The sequence below is a fragment of the Bactrocera dorsalis genome, chromosome 1 (assembly GCF_023373825.1).
Source record: "Bactrocera dorsalis isolate Fly_Bdor chromosome 1, ASM2337382v1, whole genome shotgun sequence".
NCBI classification, from domain to species: Eukaryota; Metazoa; Arthropoda; class Insecta; order Diptera; family Tephritidae; genus Bactrocera; species Bactrocera dorsalis.
In genome coordinates, this window is record NC_064303.1 from 68,743,592 (window position 1) to 68,761,892 (window position 18,301).

Below are 18,301 nucleotides of genomic sequence, written 5' to 3' on the forward strand. Positions count from 1 at the left end.
GCAGAACTTTTCTCTCGAAAACTCGCAACGTCGACTCATCGGTTGTTGTCATCGTCCAAGGCTCTGCACCATATACGTGGCGGGTCCCAAAACCAGCGCACAACCCTGCGGAGGGGATATTTCGCCTTCTCACTTTAGCTGGCCTTCAAACGGATGTTCTTAGGCTACCCAGAGGATACTTGGTCAAAGACCGGAAGTCGTGAGCTGTTTGAGTCATATGTAAAAGAATCGTTTCTGGCCACTCCCAAGTGAATAGCGATCAGAGAACTTTCCTCACTTGCGTGAACTTCTACACATGACTCCATCCTCCAACATCATAGTCTGTTCAATATCCGGTCCAGTAACAGTTGGTGCAACACATTCAGCAACGACTGGAAAATTATCAATGACTAACTTGCTCCAAATGTCAGCCAACACATTGCCCGCACTTTCAAAGTTTCGTTTTTCTAGATCTAAGTCAGTAGTTCGATTACTTAAATCAAGATGTGACCTAAAATCATCATGATTTAATAGTACACTAGTAAGTTCGCGACTAAGAGGACCCATGCGTCGTTCAACTCTGTTAAATGCACTCCTTCCTGGGACATTTGTAGCTATATAAATTGCATCCAAATGAAAATCTTTAACATGTTGTAAAGCTGAAACTATAACGCGGGAGACAATTTTGTAACTTTGATTAAAATTATAATATAAAATAAAATAAAGTACGATTCGCAGAAGAGCCCCAATGTTTACAAATTTATTGTAACGAACCCTGGACACGGCGAGTATACCTCAGCAAGTTATACTTGTAAGAAGCAGGGTCAGTAAAAAGCTTCGTTACAACTTAAGTATTAAAAACAAAAATTGTGTTTATAAATGCTTAATATTTTTTGTTTACCTATAAAATTCACGTTTGTACATCACAAATTTTGAAATGGGATGTCACAAAGCTTTTTTTTTTTCGTCGCCCTTGATATTTTAGCACATTTTGATGCTTCCAAATGTCCATATTACGACCTTATTCATGAAAATATTCAATGTGCTCTTGTTTTTGAGATAATCGCATTTCTAATATTTTGATAAATATGAACTTGTTGGTAAAGTTAAATTTTGCTTTCCAGTTTAGGGTTCTACGTATCTTTTCCTGCACATACAACAATATGCAGCACTTACCAATTTTCATGGGCGGTGCACGTATGTATATCGTACTTTAATTCCGCTAAATACTTAGGAATGACGCTTGACTCTAAGCTACGGTGGAAAGTTCACGTAAAAAACAAACGTAAGGAGCTGGATATGCGACTCAAAAATTATAATTGGTTAATCGGTAACAAATCAATTTTATCCATCGAAAATAAACTACTTATCTATAAACAAATACTTCGACCGATATGGAACTATGGTGCATAACTCTGGGGATGTACTAACGCAAACAATGAGAAAGTCATCCAACTATTTCAAACCAAAGTAGGGTCAAACCACATTAAGTGGGCCATGAAAAATTCGAAAAATCTCCGATTTTGAAAATTAGCAATTCATTAGGAAGGGGACCAGACGCATACCCCGTGATATAAACATTTCGACAAAATTCATTTTTTTTTGTTATTGAAAGTTGAAATTTAGAAAAAATTGGTAAAATGGTAAAATTGTAAAATTATTTTCTTGGTTTGACCAAGTACTAAGACTGATTCTCAAAGCGCCTTGGTATTGTTGATGTGCTAATATAGAGCGTGATCTAGGCGTAAACTCGGTTAACGCAGAAATATTAAAAAATGCAACAGTACATAGTGCAAGATTGCTACAGCATTGTAACGAAGAAGTAGCTATCTTAACTTCTAGAGATGGGCCAATCAAATGACCGAAACCCAGTAATCTTTCAAATTAGCCAATACTCTAATAGTAGTTTTGTAATTATAAAAAAAAAATCTTACCGAAAATATGCGAAAAATTATGCACAAGTCGTACTATTGGTTTAGTTAAATACAAGTAGTGTTCCAAAGTAAACAGGACCTTTTGTATCTAGCGCCCCTGGTGGCGTCATCTATATGTCGATTGGTGCGTTAGAATCTGCTATCTTTATCGATTGTCCAGTAGAGATGGCAAATATTTGAGTACCTGTGACTTTGTCACTGCTACTTAAAAATCACTGGTCACAGCTGTGACAAGTTTCCTAAAGTAGCAGTGACAGGAATTAACGAACAAAGTAGCAGTCACAGTATCACATGAAAAATTGCGACTGTGACAAAATAGCATTTACAGTATCATATGAAAAATTGCGACTGTGACAAAGTAGCAGTCACAGTTTCATATGAAAAATTGCGACTGTGACAAAATAGCATTCATCGCGGAATATAAAAAATTGCAACTGTGACAAAGGAGCAGTCACAGTATCATATGAAAAATTGCGACTGTGACAAAATAGCATTCATAGTATTATATGAAAAATTGCGACTGTGATGAATTCATACTCATTAAAGCTATGAATTTTCTTCAATTTTAGATAAGTATAAATTGGTTAACATATAAAAAGTTAATTTATCTTTAAACGGGTAATATTCATGTACAAGTTAAATTGATTACAGAAACCTCAATGCTTTAGTAAAGCCAATTATAAAACTTTTAATCTTCAAAGTGCATCAATTTATATAGTAATTTAAAAAAACTTATAAAAAGTATTTTATAAGTAACGAAATTTTTTTAAAAGTATGTTTTCGTTTACTTTAAATAGCTTCTATTGAGTATCCTTATATTGAAAAAAACCTTCAGAGAATATATTTAGTGCGACTTTAAAAATGTGCGTCTTAAAAAATAACGAACCATTTACATTAATTTTTGTACGAAACTGTTACAAATCAGTTTACTTATACTTAATAAAAATTAAAGATGTCTGTGTCAAAAAGAACCAAAATGAGTTATGTGTGGCAATTTTTTAAAGAAGTGGATGCTGTTTTCGCAAAATGTGACATTTTGCCCTTCTTTTCCATTTAATGTAAATATTTTAAACACTATTTAATTTTATCTTTTATGTATATACTTTGTATTTGGTGATTTTCTAAAAATGAATTTACTATGTTAACTTCTGTTTATTCTAATAAATATGTACATTGTACCTAAATGAAAAAATAAAAACAATTTTGTTCTACTTTATTGGCCTATGTCTGTTACAATTTTTATTCTAGTCACAGTCACAGTTTAAAATCACTGCTACTACAAAGTCACAGTCACAAGTAGCAGTGTTCCTTAAAAGTCACAACACGCCCATCACTATTGTGCAGAGAGAATTTCATGACATTTCATTGATTGGAAGTGAAGTTATTGCGTTTTAAGTGTCAGTATGTTTGAGTTATCGGTGCGAAAATGAACTTCGAACAAAGAGCCAACATTAAATTTTGTTTTAAAATTGATAAAACTTTTACCGAAACATTTCGATTGATGAAACAAGTTTATGGCGATGATTGCCTATCCCGTAGCAGAGTGCACGAGTGGTTTCAACGTTTTCAAAGTGGAGGACATAAATGACGATCAACATGTGGGCCAATCAAAATCCGTGATCACCGGAAATTCCATCGAAACTGTACGTGAATTCATCAAAGATCAGCCGAAATCATCATTGAAATTCATGGAAATGGAACTGAACATCGATCTATCGACTTTTGACAGAACATTTGGGCTTACGAAAGGTGTGTGCACGGTTTGTTCCGCACAAATTGACTGACGACCAAAAATTGCTCAGAATCTAACATTCGAAGGACATCATGTGACCGATTATTTGACCAAGAATCACATTTTAACCATTCCACTCCCCGTATTCACCTGATATGGCACCGTGCGACTTCTTTCTTTACGGAAAAATTCATTTGCCCCTGAAAGGAAAGCGTTTACTTGGGAACGCACCATGTAAAATCACTACATATTATAAAACAAAGTCACTTTTTCTGTCCTTATGTCCCCTTAAATGTTTAAATCTTGAAAACTAAGCAGTTGATTTTGATGCCGTTTTTTTTAATAGATAGATTGTTTGAAGAGGAAGGTTTATGTCATTATAATGTAAAGAAATATATTAAGGGGGCGTGGCACTCGGACAAAATGTGGTAAAAAACCATACATTTTTTGTTTACATAGCCATACATCATAAAATAATCCACCGATTAAAATGAAACTTACTTGAAGTTAAACTTTGAAATATTTACTTTCGTTCTGCATCAAAAAAATAGTTGATTCATTTCTTATTTAACCAAAATTGTTTAAACAAGAGCACTACTTTTTCCAAAAAAAACTGTTTGTGTGTTTGTTCGCTGTCAACCGAATGAAATATTAGAAGTTATGTGGGAATCTCATCCCACCTCATTCGTGTTGAATTAGATCGTATGGTGAAAGAACTCGGTACGTACACATGTATGTAAGTACATATGTACGAATCTCTCGCATCATTAAATTTCGGACGTATGTATGTATGTATTTTCAATTCATGTCGTTATTACCGTACTGAATTCCATGTAATTCGGGGGTGTTGTGGAATCTGATAGTTGTCGGAATCGGAATTGAAACCGATCAAAAAAAGCAGTAGGTGTCATGAATTCAGATATTATTGATTTGATGTTCGAAACAGAATTTGTATCGGTTTTGGGTGTCATCGAAACCAATTTTATCGGTTTTGCTATCAGAAATAAAACAAGAAGATAATCGCTAGCAGATTTGAATATTCAGTTTATATTTCTGTGTGTTGTTAGACGGTTGAGAAAAAATGTAAGTTAAGGAATTTATTTATTATATTCTAACGAAGTAATTAACTTAATTTTTGTAGGGGAAAACATAAGAATAGAACGCAAAATACGATCATAATTGAATTTATGGAAAAAAATCCAGATATCTTAAGAGGGTTTACGAAACACAATAAACCGACAATAGAATCGTTATGGCAGGAATCGCTTAATGCTTCAGGTCCTCCACACAAAGATGTAAACGGAACGGTGGAAAAAGGTAAGTAAATTTCAGTCAAAATTAAACTGCAATTAAAACAAACTTATTTCTATAGGTTATAACTGAGTGGAAGAGCGAAATCAAAAGAAAATTAGCTCACAACAAAATTGAGAGTCGAGCAACAGGATGTGGCCCATTTTCTAAATATCAGCTCACTCCAACCGAAGAAACTATTTTGCGTCTTTGTGGCATTTCTCAAACTATAGAAGGCATACCAGGTGTTGCTCTTGGCACCCAACCCGTCAATGAAAATTTAAATATTACAATTGCAGGGGTGAATGTAGATTTGTCTTCCTCATCGTCAGAGCAACAAAATATAAACTCAAGTTATAATGCATCCAATAGACAACAAGATGCCGACGATATACCCTCCACGTCACAAGGGCAACCCGAAATAAATGCTAGCGTATCTAGAAGGCAATTGAGAGTACAGCAGATCGCTTAAAAAGATTTTTAGATGAGGAAGATAAAAAAATGAGATATATTGAAAAAATTTGATCAGATAATAGAACTGCAATCTAAAAATGCTAGCAGCTTGAGGCGTATATACCAAGCAATAAAGAATAATAATAATTTTTGGTCACATGTCAATAAATTAGAGCTTAAAACTAATATGAGGGTTTCGTCATTTCGTGAGAACAGGCTATTTCCAGAGATGCTGCTAAAAGTTGGCAATGGAGAATTAACCCAAAGTGAGGGAAGGATTAACCTAGAAAACCTATGTGTTTTGATAGACAACATCCAAGAGTTAGTCAACAATGTCTATCCTGACATTGATAACAAAAGTTATAAGACAATATCTTGGTTTAAATAAAGAGCTATTCTGTCACCAACTAACGAACAAGTAGGTAAAGTAAATAACTTGATTCTTTCAAAGGTTGATGCGCCGACGAAAATATACTACTCGGTCGATACTGTTCTCGATTTGGAAGAAGCTGTTCATTTTCCTACAGAATTTCTAAACTCTTTGAACCCATCTGGACTCCCTCTTCACAAAATGGCGTTGAAAGTAGGTTGTCCTGTTATTTTATTAAGAAACCTGAATCCACCTAAACTTTGCAATGGCACGCTGGCTTGCTGGTAAAATCACTGAAAACTTTCAAAATAGAGTGCACAATACTCACAGGATGTGGTACCGGAGAAGAAGGGCAGTAATGAATAAATCAAAACTACGGGATCGATTTTAATCATTTTTTCAGTGAGTGACATAGGCCTTATATTTTATTTCCGTGCGAAGCCGGGGCGGGTTGCTAGTAACTAAATATAATATTCAGGGGTGTTGTGGAATCCAAGACAGAATTGCTTAGCTGTCAGAATTGCAAACCAATTCTGATTTTCAATGGTGTCACAAAATCTGATTGGATTTTGTCTTTTCGTACATACGCAAAACCAATATTCGAATCAGCTGTCTACTAATGTGACGAAACTAGCAAATGAATACATTTGGAAGCAATCGTACTAAAGTTTTTAATGAGTTCCAAATTAAAGAAAGATTTTAAGAGATAACATTTATCAAATGAATAAAAACGCATTTGGGTGTTAAATTGCGCTTTGTAAATTTTCTTTAAGAGGGGTGCCTGCTTTAGAAGCAGATATATAAGCGCAGGATAGACGTCGTATGGAATTGGGGCAAAGTTTATTATCTTAACCAAAAAAAACTAAGAAAAGTTAAGTTTGAACCTATGTTTAAACAACATAATGTTAAATTTGTTTGGCCAAAAACCATTTTTTTCAAATTTTAAATTTTTTTAGAATTTTACACTTTTTTTTGGAAATTTTCTTAGTTTAACTACATAGAACATAAGGTATTAACAAAAAGTAATCTTTTTGAATTTTTTTTTCCAATAGAAATTGTGTTCTGCATACTGCTCGTCGTCCGACAAATGCCCCAAAAAATCGATTTCAAGCCTCTAATGCAGGCTCCCCACTTAAATATCATTTTTTTTTTTTAATTTAATAATTGAGACATTTTGTGTTTTATGCTTATGTTTTCCCCTATAGAAGTAAAGATAAATTAATTCCAAATAATAAAATAATTTGATTTCTTAACTTACATTTCAAATCTTGATTTGTTTCTGACAGCAAAACCGATAAAATTGGTTTCCGTGACACCCAAAACCGATACAAATTCTGTTTCGAATATCAAACCAATAATATCTGAATTCATGACATCTACTGCTTTTTTTGATCGGTTTCAATTCTGATTCCGACAACTATCAGATTCCACAACACTCCTGATTTAAAATAATAGAAATGAAAATAAAAAAAAGTGAAAAAGAGAAGTTAATAGGTGCAATTTGTGAAAGATATGCTGAAGAAATTCCCACAATGGAAGAAAGTATCAAAAATTTATTGTACAAATTTTATTTAAAAATTATGTTTGTTTTAGGTGCTGATGATCAACAGGAGGAGATCGAGGATAACTTTAGAATAAATGAAATGTCTGGACATCCAAACTATATTGATTCTTCCAAAATTAGATTGGCCGAGGAACCTAGTAGGAATCATGAAATCTTTTTTCTCGTAATCGCTAATATTTTGTCGAAATGCAAGTAATCGGTGATCATCGGTTACGTATAACACATTCGGTTACCCGGGAAGTGTTCATGATGCGAAAATTTTTTCCGAAAGTTGGCTTTCAATATCCGAATCGATTTTTTTCAACTTCGCAATGGATAGCATATCCATTGAAGGAACACCATTTAGGCAAAATAGTATATAGAATATTCCAGACAAGAAAAGGACAAGTTAAATAAGTTATTTTCTAAATACCGTGTGCGCACTGAACATTGTTTCGAAACATTAAAAGAAAAGTTCTCTAACTTAACTAGTATGGAAAACAAAAAAGAGTGTAATAAATGGATGATGGTTTGTTGTATTCTGCATGAGTTCAAACAACGAAGTTCATAAAAACAATATTGAACTCTGCACCAATTTTTTGCCTTCAACAAATCTTAGATGTAGTCGATTAAATTTCATTCAGAATCAACCAAGCATTTAGTGTCTTAAGAACATATGCTTGCAAAGAACTAGAACGCCGTTTTCATAAAAGTTTAACGTATTATTATTATTTTTTTTTTGCATAATGTTCATGATTTCTAAAGAATCGTATTTTTATATACAGTTTTATTCAATAAATACAATTTGTTAACAACTATTTCATTTAGAATAGATTTAATTATTTATTTACAACAAGTTCGAAAAAACCCTGAATAAAAATATATGTTAATATTCTTTTTTAGCAAATCGGAGAAATTTTATTTAATATATGTCCGTATGCAAGTGAAAAATGTTTATACAAAAGGTATGTCGAAAAATTTACCTCATAAAGTTGACAATTTTTTATATGGAAAACTTGAGTCCCATTTTCTTCAGCCATAGCTAATCGCTCCTTCATTTCAAGTTCAAGAATTTTATACTTTCCTTGACTTTCGGACATTTTTTCTTAAGCTGAAATTTTTCTTTTAAATCAACTCAGCTCCCAATTCCTGGCGGCACAATCTGCCTCCAACTTTTGTTTTTGAACCCTTATGAACTTTCATAATTTACGAGACGCCTGTTCGACTATATATACCTTTGCGGCTTGTGCTATCACCTGGATTGACATTAAGTCTCGGACTTAAAATGTATTCTGCATTTTGTGCATTCTCTTCAAACTCAGATACTACTGGTGTTGGAGTTTCTATATCTCCCTCAACAGCAATAGCGTCTTTCGTCATCGTATCTATCTATTATGGAGCAATCACATACCCTGCTCCCAAGAATGGCTCAAATTGTAATACGGGCTACACATTTTTAATAAGGTACCTTGGATTATTAATTATTAAAGTAAATTGACAAATTAAAACCTGAAAGCACTAACCTTTAATGGTATCCATGCTACATGCTCCCGTCGAGTCTTCCCATTTTTGACCTTATTCTAACTAATTCGCAGATTTCTAACCTTTGTTCGCACCAACTTCCATTCCATTTGAATTTTGTATTCTTCACAAAAACGTTTATAATATGATTAAGCAGACGGCTTCTGTAAAACATTTACATTCAAATATTAAGTTAATTTACATACATATTTTATATTTAAACGAAAAACACACTTTAAATTGGGAATCTTCAGATAGAAAGTCCATAAGCGAATTTTCTTCTGGCACCGTCCACCTTCTTGTTGGATTGCAGCGGACACGTTTAATTTTGCCCTAAAATAAAGATGTTTAAACAAATTAATATACATATTTGTTTTTTCATGAAATATTACTTACATTATTAGTTTCAGATGAATTCATTTTCCATTTATTATTTATCTTTTATCCACAAACACAATAATCAAGCCCAGGGAAATGCTTTATGGGGTAAAACGTCAACCTGAGGATCGAAATCCAAGCAATTTTAAATCTACATATAATATATATAGATCCTCTACTGACATAAGCATAAGGTTTGTTAGAAAAACGAAAACCATTATATGTGGTATATAGAATATTTTATCTATTTTTTCCAATACCACATACTATTCACACTTGATTTACTAAACTACTAATCATATAGAGTAAAATCAGCCGGATGCTCAAAAATGTTGATATTAGTTATATTAAGTAAAGTTTCCGCTAAAATTTATCTATTTTAGGCATAAAGAGTCGCTGTTATGAGTAAACCACGTTCTCTTATTTTCTTTTAATTCCGTTATAACATTTGCTTCCCGATTAGTGTACTGGCAAGTAAAAGAACATGTAACACAATAATAAACGTTCTGTAGAAAATAAATGAAAGCGTTTTTTCTACATTTAAGGAAGGCATGTACACGTAATTAACTTTTAGACATTTTATCGTTGTGTAGCAAGAGCGTTAAAGAGTTATTGTCCTACTGTCCAATTTTCCCCGGCCTCTATAAAACCTTGTCATTCCATGCCTGCGGTAAACTTTTACCTTTCCGGTGCATTTAGTTATTGATTTATCGCGCTAAATAAATGGTACGGTTATATGGTGAGGGAGCAGAGTTGTCATCCGACTTCATCCATTTTCACACTACCGGTACGAATTTTGTTAGTATTCGTGCTGGGCGAATTTGGTAGTTGTAGCTTTAGTGGCTTAGAAGATATACTTTTTCAAAAAATTTTGCTCACAGTTGCCCCCTTCTACTGCGATCCTGTGTACCAAATTACAGCTTTATATGTTAACATATTGCTTTATACATATGTTTTCGGTTAATGGCGATTTGTGTGCGTGTCAGTTGTCCGTTACACCCATCTACGAACTCGTAATTTTTTTTGTATTAAACAACCCACATACCAAGTTTCATCGAAATATCTTAATTTTTACTCCAGTTATAGCTTGCACGTACGAACGGACGGACAGACAGAGAGTCAACCTGATTTCAACTTTTCTCGTCATCCTTATCATATCTAACGGGTGATTTTTTTGAGGTTAGGATTTTCATGCATTAGTATTTGACAGATCACGTGGGATTTCAGACATGGTGTCAAAGAGAAAGATGCTCAGTATGCTTTGACATTTCATCATGAATAGACTTACTAACGAGCAACGCTTGCAAATCATTGAATTTTATTACCAAAATCAGTGTTCGGTTCGAAATGTGTTTCGCGCGCGTGTTTTGTTCAGCGATGAGGCTCATTTCTGGTTGAATGGCTACGTAAATAAGCAAAATTGCCGCATTTGGGGTGAAGAGCAACCAGAAGCCGTTCAAGAACTGCCCATGCATCCCGAAAAATGCACTGTTTGGTGTGGTTTGTACGCTGGTGGAATCATTGGACCGTATTTTTTCAAAGATGCTGTTGGACGCAACGTTACGGTGAATGGCGATCGCTATCGTTCGATGCTAACAAACTTTTTGTTGCCAAAAATGGAAGAACTGAACTTGGTTGACATGTGGTTTCAACAAGATGGCGCTACATGCCACACAGCTCGCGATTCTATGGCCATTTTGAGGGAAAACTTCGGACAACAATTCATCTCAAGAAATGGACCCGTAAGTTGGCCACCAAGATCATGCGATTTAACGCCTTTAGACTATTTTTTGTGGGGCTACGTCAAGTCTAAAGTCTACAGAAATAAGCCAGCAACTATTCCAGCTTTGGAAGACAACATTTCCGAAGAAATTCGGGCTATTCCGGCCGAAATGCTCGAAAAAGTTGCCCAAAATTGGACTTTCCGAATGGACCACCTAAGACGCAGCCGCGGTCAACATTTAAATGAAATTGTCTTCAAAAAGTAAATGTCATGAACCAATCTAACGTTTCAAATAAAGAACCGATGAGATTTTGCAAATTTTATGCGTTTTTTTTTTTTTAAAAAGTTATCAAGCTCTTAAAAAATCACCCTTTATATATATAAAAATGAAATGGTGTATAGTTGTAACGCTAAAACTCGAAAACGGCTGAACCAAATGAAATACTTCCTTTGGGGGATTTGTTTGTTATTACCACGCGCAGGTCACGTCTTAAAATCAGAACAAAATATTAAGGGGACGTGGCACCTCTCATACAAATTGAATTTTTCAAGTCGAGTATCTTCAAAAGTGTTTAAGGTAGGAACATGAAAATTGGTACAGAGCTACAGGATAACAACACCACTCTCACCTATAAAACCGGGGGCTATCGAATAAGGGGGCGTGGTACCTCCCATACAAACTAAATTTGTTAAGCAAAATATCTGAAAGGGTTCAAGGTAGGGACCTGAAAATATAGACCTATATGGTATCAAAAGCCTTCTTACACATAAAAGAAGGGGTAATCGGAAAAGGGGGCGTGGCACCTCCCATACAAACTGAATTTTTCAAGGTGAATATCTTCAAAACTGTTTAAGGTTGGAAAAATTGGTATAGAGCTATAGGAAACAACACCATTCTCACCCATAAAACTTGGCGTTATCGAAAAAGGGGGCGGGGTACCTCCCATACAATCTTTAATTATTTAGGTTGTTAATCCACCATATATTTATCTCATTTTCCACCTAGCACAAAATTTTGGTTGTTTCTTGCTATTTTTGTTTATTTATCGATGACAGTAGCGGTTATATCGTAATTTTGGTTGTGTTACGTGCTATTTTTGGTTTATGGAAATGGCAGTTTTATGAAACAAACACAAATTAAATTAAACGTCAATTTTGCTTTGCAATCGAACACGCAAAATTTAGAGGGCAATAAAAATGCGCCTTGCTTTACTGATATTTTGATATATTTTGTTTTAAAAAGTGAGTTATTTAGCGAAAGTGATTTAGCGTGTTGGTGAATACCCATTTATGTACATTGGAATTTATCATTCAATTGATCTGCTTCCTTAGTATAATTCATTCATTTTTGGAGTTTTCAAAGGTAAGTTATTGGTTCGTAAAACCTTATATGAACTTTATGCAAATGAATGATCATTTACAATTAGATATTTGTTACGATGCCAAGAATCAGTACGTATGGTAACACTTCTCGGAGTTCCCAGGCCGCAAGGAGAACACGAAATAGCAGAGCACGTCAAAGGGAAAGTGTTATTGAGAGGGTATCACCACGAAATAGACTGCTGGAGAATAGCACGCACCAGTTAGAAGATGTCAACCAAACATACAATCAGCAAGAACGATTGAGAAGAAGGGAAGTTCACAATCAGCAACAACGACCGAGAAGAAGGGAAGTTCGTGCTCGCCAAAATGATGAAGTAAGATCACAACATGCGATTATTCGACGACAACAGCGGCAACATTTTTCTTTTGTGAACATTGAATGGGCAGGCTTTCGATATGATCCAAACATTCAATATAGCGCATCTGTTCAAATTGGTCAGATGTCAGTAGTTTGTCAATATTGCAATGCAGTCAAATTTAAAAATGAACCGTCAGGGTTATGTTGCGCCGGGGGAAAGGTTAATTTGCCGGAATTGCGTCCACAACCACAGCCATTGTTCCAGCTGCTTTACGGTGAATCTCCTCACTCGAGCCATTTCTTAAAGCACACTAAAATGTACAACGATTGTTTTCAAATGACGTCGTTTGGCGGTGAAATTATAAATGAACAAAACTGCAATCCAACGTTTAAGGTATTTTTGCCAAACAATATTCGACAGAAACAACAGAGCTTTCCTCCATTTATACAGGTTCATGGGCAAATTTTTCATCTCGCTGGATCGCTGTTGCCGTATCCAGATCAAGAACACAAATATCTCCAAATTTACTTTCTGGGAGATTCACATGATGAAGTAAATCGGCGTTGTGCTATCTTCAATACAACGAAAAGAGAGCAAATGTTACACGAACACAATGGCCTCATTAAACTGTTTACGATTTCGTTGGAACGTATGATGATAGTATAATCATACAAGCGGACAAAAGACCAACAGGGACACATGAAAGACAATATAATGCACCTACAGTTAGCGAAATATCAATTGTTGTTGTTGGAGAAAATTTGCAGTCGCGTGATATTGTTATCGAACGTAGAAATCAAAACGCACTAAAACGGATAAGTGAGACACATCGGTCTTACGACGCAATGCAATATCCGCTCATGTTCTGCCGTGGAGAAGACGGATATCACTTAGGATATAAGATGATAAATCCGGTGAATGGTTAGTAAAAAAAAAAATTTTGTTTGCTACTTCATATATGTAGGTAATTAAACCTTTTAGGTGTCGAGACAAATAAAAAAGTAAGTTCAATGAAGTTTTACGCATATCGAATGATGATTCGCCAAAACTAGGACAACCACTTACTGAAGTATGGACGGTTATTTCAACAGATATGTACGTTAAAGTTGAGACAGAACAGCGGCGGATGAGCTAAACGCATGTCTGAAGTCATCGCATTTGTGGAGGTTTGTTAAAACCATTTCATTGACCATGAATATGCGAGTTTTGCTGCAAAACGATAGAAGTGCGGAGGTTTTTTCAAAAGAGCTGCTGCGAATCGGAAATGGATAAGTTCCGATAGATCCTTGCAGTTGATTAATATCGATTCCAACTACGATTTGCCAATTCACATCTAATAAATATGTACTAATCAGTAGTGTATATCCAAATATTGCTCAAAATTATGGTAACTACGATTGGTTAAGCACGCGCGCAATTTTAGCAGCAAAAAATATGGATGTCAACGACTTGAATTGGACGATTCAAAATCAAATTCCGGGAGAACTGCGGTCATATAAATCAATCGATCGCGTTGAAAATGAAGACGAGGTAGTAAATTACCCAGTGGAGTTCTTAAACTCTTTGATGCCGCCTGGAATGCCGCCTCATAATTTGCGTCTCAAAGTTGGGTCTGTAGTTATTATGCTACGGAATCTTCATGCTCCCAAACAGTGCAATGGTACTCGACTGATTGTGACCAAGCATTTTGAAAGGCCCGTTCAAGGGAGAGGAATGCTTACTTCCTCGAATTCCATTAACTTCAAGAGATTTGCCATTCCAATTCAGACGTTTGCAGTTCATAGTGAAACTTGCATTTGCGATGACAATAAACAAGTCACAAGGGCAGTCGCTGGAAGTATGCGGCATAAATTTAGAAATGTCTTGCTTTTCACATGGCCAGCTCTATGTGGCGTGTTCCCGTGTTGGAAAACCTTCCTCACTGTTTATTTACGCCGCGGAACAGAAAACCAAAAATATCGTGTACCGTGCAGCCCTAAACTAAATATGTACTAAAATTATATATTTTCGAGACTCGATTAAAACTAATAAAATTGAATGAGAATAGTACAAACTTAATTTTATTAAATTGTCAACAAATCCTGGACGCGATATGTCAGCGCTATTGAAAAGAGTAGCATTTTTCAAGCAATTAAATTCAAAAAGCATTAATGTACTCTCGAAAAAAATGTTTATCAGGCAGGTTCTGGCAATTCACTTCCGAGTAAAATTTATAAAAATTTTGTCAAATTAGGTGCAGAAAGTATTTTCCACAAAATTTCACTCGGAAGTAAATTGCAGAACCTGCCTGTATATCTTTTTTTTTTATTTTATTTTTTTATCAAAAACAGTTCAAAAAAATCAGCAATAATTTTTTCTTCACTATTTTTCAATATTGTGAATTTGTCAAGGACAAAAAAGGCGGTATTTAAAGTATCCACAATGAAATTAGGAAAAATCGTTCATATTCCATTAAAACCAATACCGTTTTAATTTTTGAAATGAAAAAAAAATCTATTTTGGGCACAACGAAGTTTGCCGGGTCAGCTAGTATATATAATCAGGCAGGTTCTGGAATTCACTTCCGAGTGAATATCTAGCAAATTCGTTTTCAATCCGACATTTGGTGTTCTCGTGTTTCACTTTCACAATTTCAATTCCACATTTTTTCTAAAATGAATTCCGAGTGAATACGCATGTTCTGGAAAACGAATTCACAATAAAAATGTCGGTTAGCATTCACTTCAGTTCGAAATTGTGAATTTGGTGCGAGCAAATATGTAAGTAAATAAAAACGCTTGATTATTGGAATAAATAGAGATTTAAATATTTTGTTTTAAAACTGTAACAAGCAATTAAAGTTAAATATTATTTTTATAGGGGTAAACATAAGAATACGGAGCAGGAAGCGATCCTTGTCCACTTCATGGAGTCGCATAAAGACATCGCTCGAGGCTTTGTTAAGGGTGACAAAGTAAAAGTTGATGCCCTATGGAAAGAGGTGGTGACAGAATTAAATCTGCATGGTCCACCACAGAAAGATATTTCTGGTTGGAAAAAGGTAAGCAAATAATTTTTTTTTATATTTTAGCTAATTTTTCTTAATTTGAAATAATATTTCAATAGGTTTGGATGGATTGGGAGGCCTTCATAAGGAAAAAAGTTGCACACAACAACTTAGAAGTGAGGGCAACAGGAGGAGGGCCATTCAACAAGCACATCCTCACTCCAACTGAAGACACAATAGCCCAATTATGTGGTATATATACCATGGTGGAAGGTATTCCCAGCACAGCAGACTTTGGTGTCCCTTCTGAAAATTGCGATGTGCCTCCAGAGATTTCCAGCGATGATGACAACCTCCCATCTACAAGCAGTTCTGCTCGATTCCGAAGACGTGAGCCTATGGTAACCGACCACTTAAGGAATAATATCGGTGAGCAGACAGGTGCCTTGAAAAGTATTGTAGATGGGTTGCAAGAAAATATTGAGGCCACAAAGGAAATCAACACTAGCATTCAATGCCTTTGTGAAAGAGTAAAAGACTTCACTGAGGAGAACAAAAGACACCATTTCGAAATGGAGAAATTGGCTGAGCTGAAAATGTATTCTAAATACCAGTGCAAACCAAACAGTAATTAACTCCATAATTTCCTCTTTTATAGTTTTTTAAAAAGTATAAACACAGCGATGTTTTTTACAATAATAACTTACCTTATGACCGTACCTGTATTTAATTAATTCATGTACAATTTTGTATTAATTGTTTTGAGTTTTTTGAAATTAGTGAATTTATAATTATTTTAATTTTAGCTTTAATATTGATATTAAAATAAATGACACTTTAAAGTGTCTTTAAATTTGAGTTTGTTTTATTTACTTCGGTGCTTTAAACTTTCAGGAAATTGTATGAAGATGAGTGGCTATATTCTCTCTTAATGTTATGGCTTCAGTATCCAGTGTGGCATCATTTAATACTCCCTCAGCAACTGCAGGTTCCATTCTCTCGACTTCAGTGTCAACAGAAAATAACTCCTGTACTTTGTAGTGTTTGCAAACATTATGTAACGCGCAGCAAACATTTGTTATTTGTACCACCTTTTTTGGTTGGTATTGAAGAGGGCGTGCTAAGCATCTAAGCCTGCTTTTTAGCACCCCTATTGTTCTCTCAACGACATTGCGTGCCGAAGAATGCTTTTGGTTAAATGTATGCAGCGCTGTGCCAACAAGTGGATCTCTAATAGGCGTTAGCAAAAAAGGCTGAAGTGCATATCCAGCATCGCCTAGAAGCCATGATCCACGTTCTCCGTTATCGTAGCACCGTTGGTAATAGTCATGAGCTCTACTCATACTCCATATTAAAGAGTCATGACTTGATCCAGAGCGTCGGGCATCAACTGCCTTTATAACCATATTATGGTCGCATATCTGCAAAAAAATGTTTAACTGATAAAGCTTGTTTTATAATAAATTTGATTAAATGGCTTACAATCATTGCGTTAATGCTAAAGTATCCTTTCCGATTGTAAAAAAGGCTATGATATTTATGCGGCTTACATAATTGTATATGCGTTCCGTCTACACAACCAATTACTCCAGGTATACCAAAACTTCGTTGAAAATGCTGTTTCGATTTAGTCAGCTCACTTTCGGTCATACTTAATTGAATCCACTGCGGGCATAAGTACCTTTCCAAAATTTCCAATACCCTTGCTGTAACTTTTGCTACCGTGCTGCGCCCCAATGAAATGCAACTATCCTTGCCAACAGCCTTTTGGAAACCACCTTCTGCTAAGAATCTTAGTGTTGCCGCGAGGTGTAATTGCACTGGAATTGACGTGTGCTTTATGTATTTGTCCACAACGTTTAGCAGCATTAGGAAAGCGTCTTTGTTGATCCTGTAGTTGGACACAAAGCTATGGAATATTTGATTATAATTGGACTAAATACAAATAAATACGTACTTACGCCAACTCAGTCACATCAAATGGATTTGAATGGTCTCGCAGTATCCTTCTATTAAGAGCTGCTTCTGCATGATCCGCCATTTCCGTATAAATAGTGGCAAACGCAGTTAAAGCACTCATTTTGCGATTTTTCTTCAAAAATTTATTATTTATTTTGGGTAAATTGACAGCTGTCAGCTGTTAAGTTAATTTTTGCGGTGAATGAAAAACGAATTCTAAAATGAACAAAAAGTTCGGATTTCAGAACACCAAATCCAAATTCACTCGGATTTAGGTTTATTTTCATATTCACTTTCACTCGGATTCCAGAACCTGCCTGAATATTATATTTATCACTGGTTTTTAAGATGAGGCAACGCTGGTTTTTCTCATAATTGTGAACACTCTAACATTTTCTGCTATGAGTTAATTTAAATTAATAAATTTAGCTAAAAAATAACAAAATAAAAGTGAAATGTGAACTCATTTCAATTTTTCACAACTTTAAATTTTGTACTTCAATATACAAAGTCAACAAATTTAGTTAAACATTGTAAAATACCATGTATTATTTACATAAATTTTTGAATTTATAAACGCGAATATATCACAAAATGTAAGCCTCAGTGTTCAAATATCATTGAACATGCTTACTCATCAGCAAAGCCGAAATTCTACTAAATAGAAATATCTATTTATATATTAATATACATACATACATACGTACATATATACATAATGCATTTACACGCAATGCACATCTAATAGTAA

General features: G+C 34.8%; 2 protein-coding genes across 4 annotated transcripts in view; both read right to left on the bottom strand.

The window, feature by feature from the left end:
* LOC105222787 (TBC1 domain family member 16) overlaps positions 1-18,301 on the bottom strand; it is a 32,525-nt gene that overhangs the window by 9,082 nt on the left and 5,142 nt on the right. The gene's annotated exons all lie outside the window — the stretch shown is intronic.
* On the bottom strand, positions 16,435-17,738 carry LOC109579264 (putative nuclease HARBI1). 3 transcript variants are annotated; one of them, XM_049445964.1, is made up of 3 exons: positions 17,553-17,738; positions 17,074-17,482; positions 16,435-17,012 (listed from the first exon to the last, which is right to left on the bottom strand). In XM_049445964.1, the coding sequence occupies exons 1-3, from the start codon at positions 17,669-17,671 to the stop codon at positions 16,482-16,484; spliced, it is 1,059 nt and encodes a 352-aa protein (XP_049301921.1). In that variant the 5' UTR covers positions 17,672-17,738; the 3' UTR covers positions 16,435-16,481. The 3 variants fall into 3 exon arrangements, with proteins under 3 accessions (XP_049301921.1, XP_049301920.1, XP_049301922.1); XM_049445963.1 differs by having other exon boundaries at positions 17,074-17,500; XM_049445965.1 differs by having other exon boundaries at positions 17,549-17,738.